The following is a 24,165-nucleotide window of genomic DNA, read 5'->3' on the forward strand; positions in this document are numbered from 1 at the left end:
GTTTTTTATCTTAAGATATCGAAATATCTCGTAAAGTCTAAAAGATACGAAAAAATGTTTCAAACAAAAATTGTATGGTTTCAAGGAAGACATAAAATGATGTCATTCGTTTGACCTTGAAGAGTCATCTGAAAATTATGTGAAGGTTACCTCCAATCTTTTAAATAAGACATCCTGTATGTTTTTGCATATTCTCGTAGCTCATCTAGAGAGTTTTCTAAAACACTATAATTAAGTTAATTTTCATTAAGTACTTTTATGAGACATAAAGTTATTTCTTAATTTTACATAAACCGTAAAATATTTTGTAAAATATTCATTTTTTGATTATCTTATCTTAATACTCTTATGTACAAAATAATGAGAGGAATCAATTGATGTACAGAAAACACATAATTGTTTCGAAAACAAAATGTAATTTGCAATTAACAATTACATTTTTTTTCGAAACAATTATATGTTTTTCTTACATCAATTAATTCCTCACATTATTTTGTACATAAAAGTATTAAAATAAGATAATCGAAAAATAAATATTTTACAAGATATTTTACAATTAATATAAAATTAAGAAAATGATTTTATGCCTCAGAAAGTACTTAATAAAAACTAATTTAATTATAGTGTTTTGGAAAGCTCTCGAGATGAGCTACGAGAATATACAAAACATACAGGATGTCTTATTTAAAAGGTTAGAAGTGACCTTCACGTAACTTTCAAGTAACTCCTCAAGGTCAAACTAATAACACTACCTTATGTTCCCTTTAAAATCATATAATTTTTGTTTAAAACATTTTTTCGTATCTTTTAGACTTTACGAAATATTTCAATGTCTCAAGATAAAAAACTCACCCTGTATATAAATTATATATTATATATTATATATATATATACAAGCTTCTTTATAAACAAACTCTTCTTACAATATTTAAATTAAATTAATAAATTTAAATCTATCTACAAACTTAAATAGAATTCAACATTACATATTAATCAAATTTAAACATTTTAATATTAGGAAGTTTACTTATACAAAAGCTTATATAAAGGAATAGCTATATATTTCCTAGATAACAAACTTGTTGTACAAGCTTCTTTATAAGCAAACTCTTCCAGCAATATTAAAATTAGATTAGTAATAATAAATGCTATTCGCATTAGTACATATACTCTTAAATCATTACTACGCATAATATATAAGATTTCCTAGATAACAGGCTTGTTGTACAAACTTTTTTATAAGCAAACTCTTCCAGTAATATTGAAATTAGATTAGTAATAATGAATGCTATTCGCATTAGTACATATACTTTTAAATCATTACTGCGCATAGTATATAAGATAATGTAGAACATATAATGCATATTTACAAATAACTTTCATATATTATCTTGCATATGTATTAATGTTTTATTAAGAACACATACAATAATGCAGAGAGGATTTAAAATTAATTGAAATTAGATTAGTAATAATGAATGTTATTCGCATTAGTACATTTACTCTTAAATCATTACTATGCATAGTATATAAGATTTCCTAGATAACAAGCTTGTTATACAAGCTTCTTTATAAGCAAACTCTTCCAGTAATATTGAAATTAGATTAGTAATAATGAATGCTATTCGCATTAGTACATATACTCTTAAATCATTACTGCGCATAGTATATAAGATAATGTAGAACATATAATGCATATTTAGAAATAACTTCCATATATTATCTTGCATATGTATTAGTGTTTTATTAAGAGCACATACAATAATGCAGAGAGGATTTAAAATTAATTGGAATTAGATTAGTAATAATGAATACTATTCGCATTAGTACATATACTCTTAAATCATTACTGCGCATAGTATATAAGATAACGTAGAACATATAATGCATATCTACAAATAACTTCCATATATTATCTTGCATATATATTGATGTTTTATTAAGAGCACATACAATAATGCAGAGAGGATATGTACAAGTAATATGACCTTTTCCGGATAAAAGTTTTTCATACTTTCTTTTAGAAAAAACATTATTTATACATATATTTACATACCTTCTTTATTCGACTTTTCTTCTTTCTCTCTTTCTCCTTCTTCTATCCTCTTCGAGATTCTTTTTAATTCTTTCTTAACGCACTACTATGTAACACGAAAGAGTAACAAATAGGTTATGGATGACGAAGCGCTCGAGCGCTACGCTACCTAACCTGACCTAACCGCGAATATATCGGAATGCACCAGCATCCAATCAGCATCGCAGAAAAGGAGGCTTCAACATTTCGATATATTCGAGTAATCGACTTAACATACACTTTTTAAGATAGGAATCGTACGTTGTATTTGGACGATAACAATTAATTTCTGCTTGCTCAAAGCTGAAGTTAGAAGGTGCTCGTTCTTTGATAGCTTTATACATTCTTAGTTGAATTTTAAATGCGAGTTAGACTGCATGTAGTGCGTCACATAGCGGTAAATGAAGGAACTAACGAGACGTTTCATACACGTTTTATGGAGCAATTTTTTGGCAATTTGACTTCAGCGAAATATGAGGATATGTTGAGGAATCGGTCTTGCCTTAGTTAGCTGGATCACACACACAACAGATGCAAATCCGAGCGAGTAACCTCCATGTAGTACACCTTGGATAATGTTAATACCGGCGCTACTCTATCATTCAACCCTCATAACTCGCAAAGTACTTAATAAAAATGAACATTATTATAGTGTTTTGGAAAGCTCTTGAATTAAGCTATAAGAATATGCAATCAAATGTAGGGGGTGTCATTTAAAAAAGTCAATGTGACCTTGACCTGACCTTGACGACGCCATCCAAGGTCAAACTGATAGAATCAGTATATAGATCTTCTTAAACCCTACAACTTTTGTTGGAAACACTTTTCTGTAAAACGTATATTTTCCGAGATATTTAGGGGTTTCCACACTTTTGGTAGACCCTGTATACATGAATTTTTGAAACGTGCAATTTCACGGAAACATCGCGATAAGAAACACATTGATGGCGGTGACTATGAAGATGGAGAATATCCGATAATGCTTCGTGCTAATTACAATACGATGAGGAGCGAGATCAAATGCGCATACAGATTAAACTTTAGCAAGCCCAACAACATTGGATCGCTGCTAGGATTCTCGAATCGTATTCTCGAGCCACAAAAATGATACGAATCAAATATGCCGATTAATATTATCAGCGTGAATATTATCCGCGTAGAATGTAACGTCGCGGGTGCGTACAACAACGGCAAACTCGTTCATACGATACATGAATTTTCACCGAAGGTACCACCGGGATATAAGATATCGGAAACGCCGGCGCAGATCATTTACCTGCTGATCATCGCGCGGAGCATTACGGATTTAACGTTACGCGTTGTCGACTAGAACGGACAATTGCTCGATTTTCGAAAAAAAGAGCTCACCATAAGATTGCACGTACGACGGCTATGGCGATAACATACGTATGCGACGTGTGAGATGCTCGTGTTGAACGGACCGAAAGACGTGAGAGATAACGCAATCTTTACGAAACCAGCGACAACAACAACGTCGACGTTCGCTAATGTTCAATCATCCAAGAAAAAGAAACTCAGCGCATCAAACGTTGCATTTTTGCAATTTTTGGGAGTCGCGGTGCGTTACAGTTGAACGATGACCGACATCTTCAACATCGATGACGAATCGATCTTTGACGATCGTATCGTTAAGATCGAGACTTACACGTACAACCCGTTCGCCACTACAACGTTCGGACACAATAACGAGATAAGAATATCCAAATAACAACAGAATCTGTATACGCTGCCGTATGAGAGTTTCTTATACATCGAGAGACAACTAACGAAAACCGAACCAACAGCTGATGGAGATGTGATTGGGAAATAATTGCATCGCGTTCATGTTCGATGAGATTCAATATGAACTCGACGACATTAAGATTGATCGCAATAGGAACGTAGGAATAACTACTTCGCTCAAACACAATGTAACAGTATCATCCGACAGAAATATAATTATGATGAATGCCGGCTGGGATCCGACGACCCATACAAATGGACACTTCAATTTTTGCGTACCGCTCTACATGTTATTGGGATTTTGCGAGGAATATAGACGCGTGGTGATTAACGCTCGTCACGAATTGATTTTAATACGATCGCGCAACGACAACAATTGTCTGTTTGGAAATTCGATGATGGAGCCTGTGATCAACATATTCAAGATACAATGACGAATGCTACGTGTGCTATTGAGTGAAATGGAAAATTGACCGAACCGATGACCTGTCGATGCTGCGTGCTCTGGAAAGCGGACGATATCTCAGCATGGGTTTTCGCTCGTGGGATCTGTATGAGTATCCGCTATTGCAGCTTACAACCAAGCATTCGTGGGCCATTAAGACCGCGACTCACAAGGAGAACACCAGAATTGGCCCCCTCCGATTTGGCTGAATTTTATATATATTATAGTTCAGCCCTCTCACTAAATCGTGGTAAAAGGATACGATGCGCCTCTCAAGCATTCGCGAGAAAAACGCGTTCAAAGATTTCTATGTTGGTAATGTACCGAATGATTAGTGTTGTTTGACGAGCAGCGGCGTGGTGTAGTGAGTAAGGCGTCGGACTAGAATGTTGCATGTTGCTGGTTCGAATCTTACTTTTATAATTTTTTTTTATTGTATTATATTGTATATGTTTTATATTTAATATTTAATTCTAAAAATTAATGTACCAAACAGTTTTACAAAATTTAAAAATATTATTTATATTTTTATACGTTGCGTTTCTTAAAATTACAATTTAATTAACACACACACATATTTATTATTAATTGTAAATTATCATGCAATTTATATAAAATTTTTTTCTATAATAGGAGGAGAAAAAGAAGAGAAGGATAAGAAAATTTGAATCTTTTATTATGTTTACAACTATATTTTATTTTGTTCACAATAAGCAATATTTATTCATTATCAGAATCAGAAACATCAGAATTACATATGTTGGGATATTTATTATAGAAACACGCAAAACATAATGTTTCTGTGCAATGAGCACATTGAATAAAACCTGTATTACAAAGAAAACAAGTTTTGTCAGGTAGCATTCGTATCGTATCGTCGCCAAGGGGAAAACGAAACTTGTGACGGCAAGATTAAAAATTATTTTAAGAATAGAATATAATTTCAAATATATGTATTACATAACAAATAAATTTTAGTTTAATAACGTAAATTTACAATGCAATTGCAATTAATGTTAAATATGTGTGTGTGTTAATTAAATTGTAATTTAAAATTTTGTAAAATTGTTTGGTACATTAATTTTTAGAATTAAATATTAAAAATAAAACATATACAATATAATACAATTAAAAAAAATTATAAAAGTAAGATTCGAACCAGCAACATGCAACATTTTAGTCCGACGCCTTACTCACTACACCACGCCGCTGCACGTCAAACAACACTAACCGTTCGGTACATTACCAACATAGAAATCTTTGAACGCGTTTTTCTCGCGAATGCTTGAGAGGCGCATCGTATCCTTTTACCACGATTTAGTGGGAGGGCTGAACTATAATATATATAAAATTCAGCCAAATCGGAGGGGGCCAATTCTGGTGTTCTTCTTGTCAGCAGAAGAAACCACGATACATTGTTTTCGCTCTGCAGACAGGTCAGAAGAATGTCATGTCTGAAGATATAAGTCGATTCGACGATTGCAAATTGATCAACGTGAAACTCTATCTGAACTCGGAATGTTATCCGTACGACGATATGAATCTGGATTTCAAAAAACACAGATGGTCCATTCTGTACGACACTTACGCGCGCTTCTGCAAGAACTATTATGGATACGAGTATCTCGAGTCAAATCTCTCAGCGTTTCTACTTAACGGTCCGTTCGTGATTATCGATTGTTCTCGACAAAACTAATCGGTCAAGAGCGCAATCGTGGATGTGAGATTGGAATTCGAGTGTAAAGAGAACGTGCCGATGAGTACCATTGCTGTCTCATCATACACGATCGCGTGATCCAGTACAATCCGTTGATCAACGTTGTACGCAAAATCACCTAAGCGATAACATGGACAAAAGAGAGAGGGGAAGAGGAGCAGGATATAAAGCAAAGTGTTACGAGATGATTTTAAAGTTTTGTCATTCCTCTCGACTGATGTATCGAAGAGAGAGAGAGAGAGAGAGAGAGAGAGAGAGAGAGAGAAAGAGAGAGAGAGATTTCGTCATGTCTGTATCAACGTTTGTGGATCTGCAAGGATTTACCATCGATTACTCTTCGTGAAGGAAGCGGCAATCCTGAGAAAGGGATATGTTCTATCGCATTACTTTTTCGCAAGTTCCGTACTGTGAAGCGTGCTTACAAAATCTGATCAACGTCAAGTCTCATAGTTGACTAGAAATCATCACGGATTACAATGGGAAGACGGAATCGTTCCGTATGATTTGGCTCAGCGTATAATTACAACAGCTGTCGTTGGTACGATACACGAAGAAGAAGAAGAAGAAGAAGAATCGTCTGTCGTATATGTCAAAGGACTTGAAAAGCGAAAATGGCTGACCGATATACTGGACTGCGGGGAACGACTATATTATTGAAACTTTGGATGCAGATTACGAAGGTATTGATGCTGTAAGTAAATTAGATATTGTAACGCTTATTTTTGTGATTTTTCCGCGGATAACTGCAGTCGAGGTAATCAGGATCAGTTAGTCAGGCGTAGAAATCAAGAAACGGGAATTTAATATAAAAACAAAATAAAGAAATATATTTAAAGAGAAAAGTCTGCAAATATACAGTTGTGTATGCGGTGTGTGTGTATGAGACGGTGTCGCAAAAACTCGATGTTCGTATAGGCGGTGCGCTTGTGTGTGTGACAGTGTCGCAAAAACTCGGCGTGGTTCGAGATACGCCTCGGGCGCTCGTTCTATGGCTCGCGGCCCGCGTGGAAATACGTTTACAAATGTACGGTGTTTTATGGTGGTTGAAATCGACACTTATGAGTGACGTTGAGCGGTTGGATGCACCGTAAGATCGGGCAGCGGGTAGTGCAAATCCGGCTCTGATGCAATGAAGCGTTCACGGGTAATAATGCGTTTAATGTCGATCAGCTGTTGATTCGTATTAGTCGTCGGCTCGGTCAATGAACGCGTGACGTCACGGCGCGTGCCGGTGTTTTTCGTGCGCTTTTTCGGGTTTGCGAGGTTACGCGTAAAGCCGCGTATTTTCTCGGAAGGTGTGAGGACAGGATTTCCCTTCGGGAAGACCGTGCTAGCGGGAACGGCCTGTTGGGGGTAGCTCTCCACTCTACTTCCGTATGCACTGGTCGGACGGGTGTCGGCAATGGAGTTGTGCGTAGGCCGGGAACTCCCGGGGAGATCGGGGAACGCCCCAATTTCTTGCACTTAAGAAAGGATGCGCCTACTTTTGCGAACCCTGGGAAACCCCAGGTATGGCAAGGTACTCCCTACCGCTGGTTTCGCTGTTTTCGGCGTCCTGGGTTAGTTTTCTGTTGCGACTTGTGCGCTCGAGAAGTTCGGAAAGAGTGTCTTTAAACTCGGGTTAACAAGCTCTTAAACTCGCGGGAGATCGCGAGCGGCGTGACAGATCGAGCGTGCGGAAAATCAAAGTCCGAGAAGAATAGCGGTTGTCGTATAATATTTGCGGTTTGACTGAGCGGTAAGATTAAGCGGTATAGTAAGCGAAAAGTGCGAGACTTCTTCGAGTCTATGCGCGGAGCTCCTTATATCGCGAGCGGGATTTTGGGCCCGCTGTGACGTGGCCCAATTAATTTGTAAATTGGCGGTGACCTCAGGAGGCCGCACATTATTGGCCGCCGATGAGGTCAGGGGCCAAAGTTTTTACAGTTGCCATGCGCACGCTCCTTTTCGATCAGCTGATTGGCGTGCAGCTGATCGTGACGTGCGGGCGCGCATGCCCGTATGTTGTTTTAGTTTTGACGGCGGTTGACAATGTTATTGTCAATCGCTTAATTTCAAGCGTTTTTATGCGGTGCAAAAACGAGCGGTGACTCAAACGTTCGAGTTTTTGTTTACCGAACGAAGGCTCGAGAAAGTTCTCGATGCCCGTTAGATTTGAAATACGGATTTTAGCAACGCGAAATTTTACATTGAGATAATCGATTACGCATTTCGAACAGTAACCGTAGAATTAGAATATGATTTCGCTCGCGGTGCGGTCGATGACCGCGTGACGTAAGCGGCGCGTGTTTATGGTTTTTGTCGTCGCGCTTTTTCGCTTCCCGATGTTCGTAGAATCGGGCCGTATTTTCCCCGTATGGTGTGGTCGGGATTTCCGGGATAGTCGGTTCTTAGCGGGAACAACCGCTGGGGGCAGCTCTCTTCTCTACCTCTGTATGAACCGACGGGACGAGGATGGATGCTGTGCGTGTACCGAGATCTCCCGGTTAAATCGGGGTGCGCCCCAATTTAGTTTGCACGCAGAGAGAGAGGAAAAAAAAATGGATTCGTCTATTTGGTCGGACCCCTGAGATCTCCCAGGCGTGGTGGAGAGCACCCCACCGCTTGGTCTTGAAACTTTGTAGACTGGTATCGGATAGCTATCTTTTGCGGCTGTTCGCTCGAGAAGCTCGGAATAAAAAGGTGCCTATGGTTGATGGGTCGCCCTTTTTATACTGGTCTAATTAGCCCGCGCCGGTGTACATTAGACTCACCCCCACCGAGCAGTCGGGAAAACGGAACGGCGTGAGTCCCGCTCGTAGGAGCGCGGCGGAGCCGGGCGCGGGGAGATCTAACTCCTTCGCTCGGTACTTGTCGGCCGTTTTCGACGTACTTCGCCGATTCGGCCCGGCTTGATTTTAAGCCGTTGTAGCGGTTAAAAATGTGGCGCTATGCGCCCTGCCCTTTGCCCGGCGGTGTTCTGCCGGGCGGCAGCTTCCAGCTCGCATGCTGGGCATTAATTAGGGGGGTGCAAGGGTGCATCGTTATAATTTTTATAATAACCTTAATATCAAGATTTTTAATATTAAGATTTAAAAAATTATTTGTCAATTTAATTTGTTTTTCAGTTTTCACATACTATTCTGTAAACGCTTCTAGAAGCTTGGACTAAAGGACCATTATTAGAAAAATGTAAAAAAAGTGTGTTTAGAAAAATTATCCTTTTTTACATAGTTATGTTCTACACCGTCTTGCATTAAGCTTTTAGGACAATGGTAACAATTAATATTTTTTAGTTTTTTTACTATGTATCCGCTAATATAATATAATATGTTTTGCTGTAAATGTTTAATTAATATGTGGTCTTTCTATATTATTATTTTGATCTATATTAGTATTTCTATCGCTTATTATCTCATCTTCATTAGATTCTATACTATTTTCCTCATATAGAACGGTTTCTTTTTTTTTCTTTTTCCACACAAAATTGAACACTGATCCAATAGGATCATTATCCAATTCTAAACAATTATAATTATTATCTGTTAATTTTATATTATTTCGCAATAAAATTTTTCTCATAACATATTGCAATTGTAGCGCGGATTATCGTTACTATTGTAGCTTCTTATTTTAGCAAAAAACAATTCGAGGTGGTCTTGAGAAAATTTATATGTTAATATATATTTATATAAGGGATTAGATGCAAATAATAAATAAATTAATAAATTGATAAAGAATTAGACTCTTTATGTAACAACACGATACACTAGAAAAGAACGATTAAGAGCCACTGCGGTTGGTAGTGCGTAATTTTTTTTTGTTAATAATTATTCGCGAAAATTAAATCGCGACAATATGCATATATTTTACTTGGTGCATTTACCAAGATATAGATTCTCATTTTCAAGAATACTATAAAATCCTTCTTTACCCCCCTGGAGAGATGTAGGCGAGAAAAATATCGGGGGGAAGTTGCTGAATCGGGAGTTGAACTCGAGTCTTTCGCTTTCCGGGCGACTGCTCTTACCACTGAGCTATTCAGCCCCACACCGATATCTCTCTCGTCTATTTGTTTATAAATCTATGAAAATCTATGGAAATCATAAGAACGCGATCTTTTCAGCTCCGCATAAATTTAATAAATTAATAAATTGATAAACAATTATGCTTTTTATGTATTTAACAACACGATACACTAGAAAAGAACGATTAAGAGTCACCGCGGTTGGTAGTGCGTAATTTTTTATAATTATTCGCGAAAATTAAAACGCGACAATATGCATATATTTTACTTGGTGCATTTACCAAGATATAGATTCTCATTTTCAAGAATACTATAAAATCCTTCTTTACCCTCCTGGAGAGATGTAGGCGAGAAAAAGAGAATCTATATGTTGGTAAATGCACCAAGTAAAATATATGCATATTGTCGCGTTTTAATTTTTGCGAATAATTATAAAAAAAAAAATTATGCACTACCAACCGCGGTGACTCTTAATCGTTCTTTTCTAAATAATAAATTTTCAGATTTGGACAAAACTGATTTAGCAGTTATTGCAAGGCCATAAAGAAATGTTCTCTCTTTTACCAGATGTTTTTAAAAAACTTTCCTCCTTTTAATTTCAAGGAAAATAGATAATTCAATTTTTCTTTTATCGTTTTTTGTAAATAAAACCAATTTTGTACTGTAATCGATTGTTTGAAATTTTTGCCAAATGGATTTCTAGAATTTAGAAAATCAAATAACTGATCAACTGCTCTAATAAATGTTACAATTTCGTTACTATCTTTAAAATCATCAAGGCCTTCCTGTTTTAAAAAATCAATCGCATTTGCAACTGAAGCGCTGAACGTATTGGCTGCATATTTAACCTTCATTTTACTTTGTGCTTAGTAAATGCATTGAGAACTTAATTTATTCTTTAATTTGAACGTTAATAATTTTTGAAGTCTATGTAAAAGTACAGTATAAATCCATTTTATAGATTTTCCGTTATATTCAAATTCTTCGTAATCAGCTAAAGCATTTCTACCTAACTTCAACAAGTGGCATGTGTCTAAAATAATATATATATATTATAATTTTCAGTGGGATGAATAAAAAAGTTAATTATTTCTTCCAAATTATCTGGAAAAATATTGCAACCTAATATATTCAAAGCACTTGTATTAACAGCTTCACCATCGCATGTTACAGATATTATTTTTAATTTTATTTGTGCTGTTAACGTTAATGCAGTTTTAATTAGTTCAATCAACACCATTGATGACATTTTATTTTTTTTTAAATAAGCAATTGGCTATTTCCATTTACCCTTCAGATTAACAAGTATAAAGACCAATACTTCTTTCGCTTTAGTTTCTTTCTTTTCAAAATAGAGAAATTAGATTATTATCGTAATCACAATAGCCTACAAATTTATTTTCTGTCTGACTTCAACATAATTGTTGTCTTATGGCCATACCATCAAAGATTAAAGCGCAGTCTTTATCTTCGTCTGGTATTTTTTCTAGTATTTCCAATACTTGAGTAAAAAAGCCAAGTTTAATATTGCAGATGTCCAATGTCTTATTGAAGATAGATGAGGCAATGTCATGATTCTTCTGCAAATAAGATTATAAATAAATATTTTAATACATAAATATAATTTAGTACATAAATATAATCTAAAATAACGCTAGTGAAACTATTTCCATGTGAACCATGCTTCATGCTTAGAGGAAAAAATTATTTCAATAACAAAAAAATATAAGTTGATTAATATATTAATAGGAAATTAAAAAAAATAGGGTGACCAATGGGAATGTGTTGAAAGTAAATAGTTATTACTTCGTAACAAATAGGCCGAATAAAATGAATTAAACGCCATTTTGTAGAGAAAACTTGTCAATTTTATTACCATATATATGAAAGAGAAATATAATAATTTAACAATTGAAATACACAATATAAAAAAAAAAAAGAAAAATTTTGCTTGCGCATATGAATTAATGGTATATGTTTTCAAAGTGTTGTCCATTAGAATTAGCACAGAACTGCAATCGTTTGCAAAAACTTTGAAATACATTATCTAACATCGATGTAGGAATGTTGCGAGTGCATTTTTTAATACTATTTATCAGCTCTGTGGTGTTTTGAGGTTGTACGGCGTAACATTTGTCTTTGAGGTAACCCCAAAGAAAAAAATCACACGGGTTCAAATCAGGTGAATAAGGAGGCCATTCCAGACCTCCATGAGCAAATTTCGGGTATCCTAATCCAATTACTCTGTTGCCATACACTTCATGTATCGATTCAAAGACTTCGCGTGTACGATGTGGGGTCGCGCCATCCTGCATAAAATGGAAGTTCTTTACTAATCCGCGTTTCTTTGCATGGGGAAAGAATTTAGTCTCCAATAATTCTTTATAACTTTGACTAGTCACAGTTTCTTCAAAAAATTGCAGGTAGACCCCTTTTACAGAAATTGCAGCCCACGCGGAGACCTTTTGAGGATGAAGAGGAACGGCAATAGACACGTTTGGATTTTCCTGTCCCCAAAACCGATAATTTTGTTTATTGACATATCCGTTTAACCAAAAGTGAGCTTCATCCGTAAATATTATTTGTTTTTCATCGAGTTCCTCACTTTCAAACATATTGGTTATCACCTTACAAAACTCAACCCGTTTTTCCATCGCTTTCTCCGTCAGCAATTGATGTGTAGTGATTTTGTAGGGATGCAGTTTAATGACGTCTCTCATTATTTTTCGGAGAGTTTCTCGCTTTAAATCCAAAACCTGAGCAGCTTTCCTAATCGAGGTGTTTGGATTTTCGTCAAAATAATTTCTAACGTCATCAATTGTTTCGTCCGTTGTAACGGTACGAGATGGGCCAGGTAAATCATGTCTACGATCGTTCAAAGTGCCATACATACCAAAATTATCAATAATCCTGTCAAAAAATATCGACAAATAAAAATAAAATCTTACCTAACCAATTCCATTGGAATGATGACGCGATTCCAGGGAGAGGGAGCGTGGGTAAAAAGTATCAAAAACATACCTTCTGAGTATTGTTTCGCTTGAAACTTTTTTAGATCCATATTTACTACGGAATCCACGATACGCCTGACTATAGTTTTTGCCTCTACTATAGAAGCACTCGATGAGAAACACTTTTTCTTCGATGCTTAGCGCGTCCATCCTATAACTCGCAAATCGGTTTATACGACGGTTCAAATGAAATTGATGGGTCTTAGGTAGCGGACCCTAGTCGGTAAAACAGTTACCGAAATCGAGGAGGGGATATATAACCGTTTACTTTCAACACATTCCCATTGGTCACCCTATATTAGTACCCAGTGAGAAATGACTCAAATCGACATCAGATTGACATCGAATCGATGCAATTTACATCGATTCGATGTCAATTCGATGTTGATTCGATAAGTCTTTTCTCATTGGGAATAAAAGAAAAGGTGCTAACCGACAGTATGCATAAGCCTTTGCGGAGTGATAATGCAGAGTAGCTGCAAATTTTTTAAGCTCATCACTATAACGTCTTCCATACATAGATTTACCTTTATTGCGCAGTTCATTTTTTAAAATTGGCAACATGATATCAGAAAAGTTATTTTGTAATGTATCAAATGTTGTTTGTTTAATTAATTTTTTTTTAGAGTTGTAAGCAAGTTGGACATATTTGTTATTTTTTTCTCTCTTCTTTTAGTCTTTCTTAATAACAGCTTACATTTTAAATTACTTGCATTTAACTTTTTTTTCATTGCTTCTTTATCAAGTACAATTTGAAATATTTCTTTTTGCTTTTCAAGCTCTTTATTACATTTTTCAATTTCTTTCAAATGTAAATCTTGTAATTTCTTATTTTCTTCTTCAAGTTTTCTAATCTTTGCAAAATGTGTGTCATCGCATTGATATAGTTTCCTTTTTCTATTATTTACATTTGTACCTATATATAAATACTGTAGTTATTCTATCAAATTCATCAAATTAATTCTATTAAATTCAAAATTATATAAATAATAAATAGAATGTGCTAGCTCGGTGTGTTTAAACAATTATAAGAATTAATCTAGGCTTATACGAGCAATTTAAACAAATGAATGTTGAAATATAATTTTTATTAATTGAACTCACAGCGTGATAAATCTAAGATGAGAACGCATACAAATCTAGAAATAAAAATATAACAAAACATAAGAAAAATTATAAAAAAACGCATTGGGACGTTTCGACAATTACTTTTGTCTCTTCAGCCAATATTAATAAATTTTAAACTAAATTGGACGTTAAATCGGGCTTGTAGTTATTTGACGTTACGCATTTTGTAAAGTGTGTTGGAAAGTCGGATGGTGTCTTCGGTCGATCTCCGAATGCAATGATTGTTGTAGAAATTGATGTTTGTCAATTTCCGCATTTCTCATTGCAGAGACTTATGAATAATGACACGAGTTTCTGATTTTATTTTTAACGTTCAATTTTCAACGTTAAAAATAAAATCAGAAACTCGTGTCATTATTCATAAGTCTCTGCAATGAGAAATGCGGAAATTGACAAACATCAATTTCTACAACAATCATTGCATTCGGAGACCGACCGAAGACACCATCCGACTTTCCAACACACTTTACAAAATGCGTAACGTCAAATAACTACAAGCCCGATTTAACGTCCAATTTAGTTTAAAATTTATTAATATTGGCTGAAGAGACAAAAGTAATTGTCGAAACGTCCCAATGCGTTTTTTTATAATTTTTTTTATGTTTGTTATATTTTTATTTCTAGATTTGTATGCGTTCCCATCTTAGATTTATCACGCTGTGAGTTCAATTAATAAAAATTATATTTCAACATCCATTTGTTTAAATTGCTCGTATAAGCCTAGATTAATTCTTATAATTATCAAAATTATATATATCATGTATTATAATATGTTTATATAATTACCTGTTTCAGTCATTACAAAAGTATATTGAATATTACTATCTTGAACTATTGTTTCTGCATTGTCCAATCTTGTTGTATTTGTTTCTTCTATACAATAATAAAAAGAAATATATTTTCTTAATTATACACAAAAGCAAATTATTAAATATAGTTTTAGGACTCTCGTACAATGAAAAATATAAGGAATAGGAACAGGAAATAATGTAGAAAGAGAGAGAGAAGATATTTCTCTTTCTTCTTATTCCTGTTTCTATTCCTTATATTTTTCATTATGTTAGAGCACACTTAGCTGCTATGTAAAGTATATACTAATCTATTATGCATCTGCATGACATATGGTCCTGTTTTTCACTCTCTCTAGTGTATACTTATATAAATATATATACATATCTTATAGTATAGTAAATAATGTAATATTTGAATTTATATGACTTACACATTTTAATTTCTTTTTGTAATTGATCTAGAGATCAATTCCCACTTCTTCTACATAGTATGCCACATGTATTGTTGGAAATGTATCATTCGTTAGAATTTTCTGAGTCATATTAGGTGCATCCATAATATCTGATGATTTAAAATGCAAATTGCACACTACCTGCTTGCTGTAAGATGGTTGCCATTATTTTTTTTTTTAGACGGTCCCCACTCTCGTAGTTGCACGGAAATGTATCATTCGTTAGAATTTTCTGATCATATTAGGTATCCATATATTGATATTTAAAAGCAAATTGCCCACTGCTGCTGTAGTGGTTGCAATTAGAACGCCCTTTCCATTATCACCGTTTCCAATACTTGTGGTTTCTTTATAGGAAATCTATCATATTTCATTAATAGAGTATTAATTTGAGAATATGATACTAATCTCAAAAAGTAATACTACGAAAAGAAATGTATACCACATCCTTTCTTATATATATTATGCATCCTTGCATCACGCACCTTATGTCATTATTTTGATATATATATATGCACTTTAATTTATTTTGCCCATTAATTTGCACATACATAGATCGAACGATGATATATAGTATATATATGTAACGATGCACCCCGTGCACCCCCTTAATGCATCGTATCTACCCGGCATACGATCCGCTGGAAGCTGCCGCCCGGCAGGACATCCGCCGGGCATAGGCAGGGGCGCGGTGCGCCCACATTTTTTAAACTTCTTTAACGCTTTCGAAAAAGGGAGCCGAATACTGCCGAGTGTTGCCGACGTGTCCCGATCCGGCGACCGGCGAAAAACCCGCGCTCGATGCACACCCCGAACCCCTCCAAGCGGCCCCCGACCGTACCGCTTTCCGTAACCCGTTCGGAAGGGGTAATATCGCCGCGCGCCGACGCGGGCAATTAAGCCGGTATAAAACGGGCACGTTCAACACACTTTACCTTTTTCGGGCACAATTACCTTTTTCCGATCCGTTCACGACAGTGAAGCAGCTTCGAAACCTAGACCGCTCCCTACACAAAGAAATCTAGCTTCGAGGAAAGGAGGTAGAGCGAACTCTTCCTCCATCGAGCACTCTCGATCCTCGATCAAGATCTATCCATCCGATCAATAATCCGACCAGGAAAAGGAATCAGAGTGCACTCTGATTCCGTCGAGAGTTCTCGACCACCGTCTACAACCGACCGCCAGACGCTAGTGCATCTATTCACGAGGCAGAGAGGGGAGCTACCTGGACGAGTTATTCTCGTCAGCACTGCGTTCCCGGAAAACTCTCCTTAGCTTACCGAGAATTACAATTCTTCACAAACGCGAAATAATTTCGCGGAATACAGCGCGCATTTCTCGTAAACACATACGAACCATTTCGCGGAAATATAGCGCGCGTTCCTCATAAACCAGCGCAAAAAGCCGACTAGACCGATTCTTCAGACACGCATACATAAAAACCATACGCGCGACGTCAAGCGGTCATTGACCGCGCCGTAATCAAAACACGCGCTGTAAATAGCATTTAAAGATATCAATACGATCCAAAAGCGCATTATATTCGAAATACACACGACTAAAAACTATTGTACGATTCTTAGTGCATCCAATATCGTTATATCACGCACGCACAATGTGCATTAATCTGCATATTGCGTCGAACATCTGACTTGGTTTCGCGCAGAACATCGCGATCAAACACATTCACAAACCACCACACCACACCACACACCAAAAAAAAAAAAAAATTTTTTAAAACACCCTCGCTTGAAAAAAAAACCGATTTCCGACAGAACATCGACGAACCAAAAACATCACAAACACGCACTCACGTCATGTGTGCAATGTGTATGTGCGCAATAAATTCGTGTGTGCAAAGTGATAATATAATTTTCTTATTTTATGTGTGCAATATTGTTATGTGGACAATATGCATGTGAACAATATATCATGTGTGCAATGCGTAATAATACCATGTGTACAATCGTACTTTCGTTTCTTTATTTTTTTGTATGTGCAATAATACATGTAGGTAATCGGAATATAGGTAATCGAGAATGTCGGCAAAAGAAGCTGTAGTGTGAGGCAAAATGTACGCAAACGAAACAGTGGCAATCGGGAATGTAGGCAACTGAAACCCTCCCGTCTATCTATTTTATAACTATCCTTTCTATAACTATCCTCTGTTCTATCTTTTGTATTCTTTGAAAATATACAAAAATCTTTTCTTCTATATATACAAATTTTCTAAAAAAAACATTTTTTACATCCTCTTAATGGAAGAAACTATCATCTTCTCGCGGTTTCCATTGAGCAATAACATGTACTTTGTTTATTTACGAATTGATAAATTATACATGTTATATTAAAATATTATTAAAAAATAGTAGTAATGATACGTGGCGTAAGAGCATGAACACAAATTTAATAATAATAATAAATATAATATTTTTACATCTGATAATAAGAAAAAGAAAAAAATTACTAAAGAGCTTCTACGAAGCTATGCAAACGGCGAGTGTTCGATCGACTTTTCGATCTTCATCAGCGCAAAATATCTATAAAAACATTTTTTACATCCTATTTCCTTTTTACATCTATAACAATAATGTCGCAAAGAATAACAAAATCATGGTATATAATAAATAACAATGACGTTGACATTGAAAATTAAAGTTAAAGGAATAAAATGAAGTTAAAAATAAAGCTGAAAAATGTTGTCACATATTTAGAACCTGATACAGTGATGTTATGCGAAGATAATAGCCTCAGTATGTGTGCCGCTGTTCGTCATAATCAGATGTATTGATGAGTGCTCCTTTCTTGTTAAATGGCTAGTTGGTGAAATCCATAGTTAGAGGATATTATGAACATGTATAATTTTTTAACAGAAAAACGTACACTTGGCCAAAAATGGATTTTTATCGTTTACATTCTCTTTCTCTCTATCTTTTATTTTTCAAATTAGTTTATATCTTTTATATACAGAATAAATTATAATTAAAAGATTTATTTAATTAATTTATTTAATTTTTTACAGGATTAGATGATTATTTGATTATTATTTATTTGATTATTATTTTTACAGGATTAAAATTGTTGACAAAAACTTGCGAGGCACACGCATGCAAAAACAGAAAAGAACACAAATCAACCCGATGACGATCGATTTAAACCGGCATCACAGAAAGAAACAGTAAACGGAACTCGTCTCTAGACAACAACGAAGAAAGAAAAAAAACTAAAAAAAAAAACAGTGTCTCTCAATGATATACGTGTCCAAGACCCGTGGCGGCCTCTCCCGTGAACCAAACGGTTAGTAGGTTGGATCATATGTGTCGGTAACTCCAACAAAAATATTTATTTAATTATTTATGTGTAAATTTTGTGTGCTTTTACGCGAGATATGAGACCTGATAAATGGACCATTAATAAACGAGTCTCGAGGCGTTAGCTATAGCTCGAGAGGAAAGAAGGCAGTAGACAGTATGTTTGCACTCTTCTATTGCCCGAAACTTCCCAAGTGCCGAGCGTTACACGTACACGGCTCTTTCCTTGTGTGCATACCATGCAGTGGGCTAAAACTGGCATCCCTGATCAAAGATTATATGCCCAAGCAACTAAAGCCTGTATCTGACTATGCAATTTGTTGCAGCAGTTTGATTGCTGCGATAAATTGCGGCAATTTTTTTCTATATCACACTATGCAACTTTGAAAAGCAATTTGGTTGCAGTGATTACACAAAATTTAGATCGAACTCTAATTCTAGCAACTAGTTGCATGCAATTGTAGTAATATTTTTAGAGAATTTTTTATTGCCAAACATAATTTTTAATGTTGGTTAAACTGAATAAACAACTGATAGATATCAGACACTAGTTAATGTCAATGTTAATCAATGTCAATGCAAATATCAAAGTGTCATAATTATGTCCCTAGTAGCACAAAACATTGGCAAAATATTGTAATAATATATCTTAGCTCAATATTGATTATATTGGAAATATCTTGGCTAATATTTTCCAATGTAAAATAATATTGGTTGTTAAGAAAATGCAAGTGCTAATATTGCAATGCCCATAATGACCAATGGCTACTAAATGAATATAAATGTGTTGCCAATATGATTGCATCCATAATTATAATATTCATTATAATATTAATATTGATTATGAAGTAAATGTAAATGTGTGCCAATATTGTATGTTCACACATTATATGTGAGTTTCGCGCGTCACCACTAGGTGACGAAAAGGAAAACACCTAACCCGAGAGTGGGACTCCATCTAAAGCAGTATATAAGGTCGCGGCACAGGTCCCACAAGTTACGACTTATTAGTGAAAGAATGCGGACTATTATAGCCGCACCTCCTCTAGCTTTTGCGAGGAACTCCAGAGCTCCATAAATTAACAGACGATTAATTTTTTTTATGACGAATTCCATCATATATTAGAAATTGATCTATATCCAATGTAAAAATATTTGGATATGTATGATTAGCCAACCTTGGTTAAAGATGAAAATAATATATTCGTCCAATATTACAATTTAATATTGGCTCAAAATGAAATCGCGTCTACATTGCAATATTGGAACAACATGGGAAATATTAGATATACATTGTTAGTCAATATTGCTGCAATAAAGTGTGCTACTAGGGATTTACTTATATGTTAATATATTAGGTAGTAAACTTAGTTTCCGCGGTTCATATTTAGATGGCGTTAATTGTAGGTATAATTTACTTTGACATCTGAATGCATCTGCATTTTAGAGGTAAGACATTAAAAAAATTCAGTGCGAAAAGATTAATTTAAGCGAACAGTATTATTTTTTTCTTTTGATTAAACATGAAACGTGATAAGTTGTTTTTTCGACATGTGCTGCCTCATTACTTTGATTTAAAAAAAACTGCAGTTGCAGCTCATAAATTGCTTGTCGAAGCTTATGGCGATTGTGCTCCATCGGAAAGAACATGCCAAGAATGATTTCAGCGATTTAAGAGTGGTGATTATGATGTGAATGATAAACAACGCTCAGGTCAACCGAAAAAATTTGAAGACATCGAATTGCAAGCATTATTGGACGAAAACTCAGCTCAAATGCTCCAAGAATTGTCTACAGTATTAAATGTTACTCCGATGGCTGTTTTCAAACATCTACATGCAATGGGAAAAATTCAAAAGGAAGGAAAATGGGTACCACACGAATTAATCTAAAATGCCATTGCGAATCGCTTAAACATCTGTATTTCTCTGCTCGCCAGGCAGAAAAAGAGTTTTTTGTGGCGCATTGTGACTGGCGATGAAAAGTGGATCTATTTTAACATCCCAAACGCAAAAAGTCATAGGTGGACTCCGACCAACTATCAACATCCACACCAAATCGAAATATCCATGGCCACAAAGCAATGCTCTGCATTTGGTGGGATATGCAAGGCGTCGTTTATTACGAGCTAATCAGACCAAACGAAAGTATCACGGAGGATCGATATCAATTACAATTGAATCGTTTGAATGAAGCATTGATGGAAAAAAGGCCAGCAGTAGCCAGCAATCGACGCAAAGTTATGCTTTTGCACGACAACGCTCGATCGCACGTTACAAAATCCGTCAAGGAAACACTGATGCAATTCGAGTGGGAAGTTCTCCCGCACCCAGCATATTCACCAGAAATGCTCCTTCAGACTTGTTCCGATCGATGCAGCACGGCTTGGTGGATACACACTTCAAAAATTACGAGGATGTGTGAAAATGGATAGATGAATGAATTGCTTCAAAAGACCAATCGTTCTATCGCCGCGGAATCTACTTATTGCCAGAAAGATGGGAAAAATGTATAGTTAGCGAAGGCAAATACTTTGATTAATGTATCTTTTGCTGTTAGTATCGAAATAAATAAGTTTTTTAAGCAAAGAAACCGCGGAAACTAAGTTACTACCTAATATTTACTATCTAATATTTATTATAATGAGTAATTTTGAGTGGAATAGAATGTAACAGCATTATTAATTAATCCGTATGTAATGCATTCAAATTTAATTTATACAGGGTGATTCAAAATAACCCCTGTGTCCGTGAAATGACACATTGTTGAGTTAATTCTAAGACAATTTTTCCTTTTGCAAAATTTCGTCCGAAGCTTAGTTTTCAAATTATTAAAGAAAGTAGTTAACGCATGGCGGATCGGATACAAGAGGCAGGCAAGGGTGACGTGATTCACCGTCAGACGCGGGCGCTTACGCGGGGCGCCTGCTGCAATCAGCTGGTCGCTATACACGTACAGACACATGCGAATACATACATTCTCTCTCTGTCTGCTGTTTGTCTGTCTGTCTGTCTGTCTCTCTCTCTCTCTCCCCCCTCTCCCCCCTCTCTCTTTCATTCGCTCACTCGCCTGTATTTTTTTTTTTACGAGAGAGAGGAAAATGCATTTTATGCATACCCACCGGTCGATCCAGTGAGTTATGTGGGACTCGAGTACCAAGTCGAATTACCAACTCGGTACTCCCTACCCACTAAAAACCCCTCTCTTTTCACGAATTTTCTTTGACACACTGTTCGTCTGTCCTTTCCGAGATCCGTTTTCACATAACGTCAAAAAATAGTTATTATTATCTTGTTCGATGACTGATGTATTGCTGTAATTGCTTGAAGGAGAAATGAATTTTCCGATAGAGCGTACGTTCTCAAATTTAACGTAGATATCACGTTGCACAAGACAGAAATTCACACTAAATTATTAACTGAAAGTTTTTCTTCTTTCATAAACTGCATTCTTTTATAAACTTTAACATAATCACATTTATTTACTCATTCGACGAGACGAGAAATTTATTAATGACTCTATCACTAATCACTATTAATCACTGTCGAATAATAACTGTTGGCGATTAAAAATCACTCGATAAAAGAAACACGCACGGACACGTTACTACACGACGCGACAATGCGACGATAATTACTCGGCGACTGCAAGCAGTTTTTTGTCATAGTAGGTTGCGGTAGGTTAAGGTACTACTGGCGTTATCGAACGCGATCATGTGTTCGATTGAAGAATGCGGTAAACATAATAAACATTTAACATATTAATATTATTACTACCGCAATCTACTATGACAAAAACTGCTTGCAGTCGCCGAGTATGTAATTATCGTCGCATTGTCGCGTCGTCGCGTCGGGTAGTAACGTGTCCGTGCGTGTTTCTTTTATCGAGTGATTTTTAATCGCCAACAGTTATTATTCGACAGTGATTAATAGTGATTAGTGATAGAGTCATTAATAAATTTCTCGTCTCGTCGAATGAGTAAATAAATGTGATTATGTTAAAGTTTATAAAAGAATGCAGTTCATGAAAGAAGAAAAACTTCCAGTTAATAATTTAGTGTGGATTTGACGTGCGTGAAGTTGGCCCCCCTTTTTTTGAAAATTATAATTTTGAAAGTTGTTCTAGATTGTTCTAGACTTGTACTACATTGTTCCAGAGTATTGTTAGTTTATTCAAATTAGTTCTCTAATAAAACGAAAAAAATGATTTTTTTACCTGGCCCCCCATTTTTCAAAAATTAAACATTTTCTTATCGCTATAGATTGTTCTAGTTGTTCCTAATATTGTTCCAAAAGGACAATTCCGTAAATCCAACTCAAAGCCTGGAAAACGAAAAAAAAACCTTTTCAACAGACTCCCACAGCAAGCATAAACATATGCTTCTTTTCTTGTTTCAATCGAGAACTTTTTGTTCTGAGTTGTTCTAAATCTACAAAACATAGTTCTGCATTATGAATCTCGTATCTTTAGAACAATGTAAAACAAACGTCGAACAAGACTAAAACGACTAAAAAGAATTCAAAATATTTATAAATATAAAATAAAAATGTTATATACATATATATCAAAAAATAAAAAATTGGGAAAATTTTGAAATCTAAATTTGTAAATTCGCTACATTTCGTCACATAGATCTATACGATCAAAATATTCTGAAAGAGACAGAGAGAGAGAGAGGGGGGGGGGAGGAAGGAATAATGATGTAGCATGTAAAGAGAATCTAATGTAATGTGATAAGTATAATCAGGAGCGTTCGTCTTTATCTGTTAGAATGATGGTGTATTAAAAAATAAAAGAGAAAACACATATTTCAATAACATTACATATATATATATATATATATATATATATATATATATCATATATATATCATAAATATATGATAATAATGTATATATTTATAATAATATTATTCTATAATTTTTCGCGTTATAAAATATTTTATGTCTCTACATAAATGCACAAATTTACGCTGCTTTTTATTTCAGCATAAACTTTCTTAGGTTTACGTAACATGTCATCATAGACAATCCAATTAGTACCATTACGTATATGCGCGGTGTAATGACCAATTGACGTTTGGGAATTTTGTCCATGGTACACAATGCATCCAATATGAGTATAATGTTGTTTATTTAATTGGATAGAAAATGGAATGTCATTCAAAGCGGTTGTGATCGAAGATTCAATAAATAGTTGTACACCGTATGATACGCTCGTAAAACATTCTTCATTACATTTGCTACATCGAAATTTTAAAACTTTTCCTTCCTCTATTGCGTCAACAATTTTTGCGTAACCATATTTATTTAATATCTTCTCATTTACAGGTAAAATACATTTCTTAACAATTTTTATGTTGTAACACGTTTGACATGTACGTATTTCGATGTAGCTGTAATTTTCTGGGAATATATATTCGCATAAATTGACAATGTTCGATAAAGCATCTATTGTTACAATATCAAGAGTATCTTGTAAAAAATA

General features: G+C 35.1%; 1 protein-coding gene across 1 annotated transcript; it reads right to left on the reverse strand.

Moving 5' to 3' along the window:
* Positions 1–11,397: 11,397 nt before the first annotated feature.
* On the reverse strand, positions 11,398–13,146 carry LOC112637816 (histone-lysine N-methyltransferase SETMAR-like). Its single transcript, XM_025408385.1, has 3 exons — positions 13,007–13,146; positions 12,028–12,895; positions 11,398–11,565 (listed from the first exon to the last, which is right to left on the reverse strand). Exons 1-3 carry the CDS (start codon positions 13,144–13,146, stop codon positions 11,398–11,400), a joined length of 1,176 nt encoding a protein of 391 aa, XP_025264170.1.
* Positions 13,147–24,165: the final 11,019 nt, after the last annotated feature.

Source organism: Camponotus floridanus, unplaced genomic scaffold (assembly GCF_003227725.1).
Source record: "Camponotus floridanus strain SB8 unplaced genomic scaffold, Cflo_v7.5 scaffold206, whole genome shotgun sequence".
In the NCBI taxonomy this organism is placed as follows: domain Eukaryota; kingdom Metazoa; phylum Arthropoda; class Insecta; order Hymenoptera; family Formicidae; genus Camponotus; species Camponotus floridanus.

Bases quoted from the DNA above. Each gene is read 5' to 3' on its own strand.
- LOC112637816 (XM_025408385.1), bottom strand. From the start codon at position 13,146: ATGGACGCGCTAAGCATCGAAGAAAAAGTGTTTCTCATCGAGTGCTTC. The intron at 12,896-13,006 runs GTATGTTTTTGA...ATTTTTTGACAG, and splicing joins AGCGAAACAATACTCAGAAG to GATTATTGATAATTTTGGTA. The intron at 11,566-12,027 runs GTATTTCAAAGT...TCTTATTTGCAG, and splicing joins CTACATCGATGTTAGATAAT to AAGAATCATGACATTGCCTC.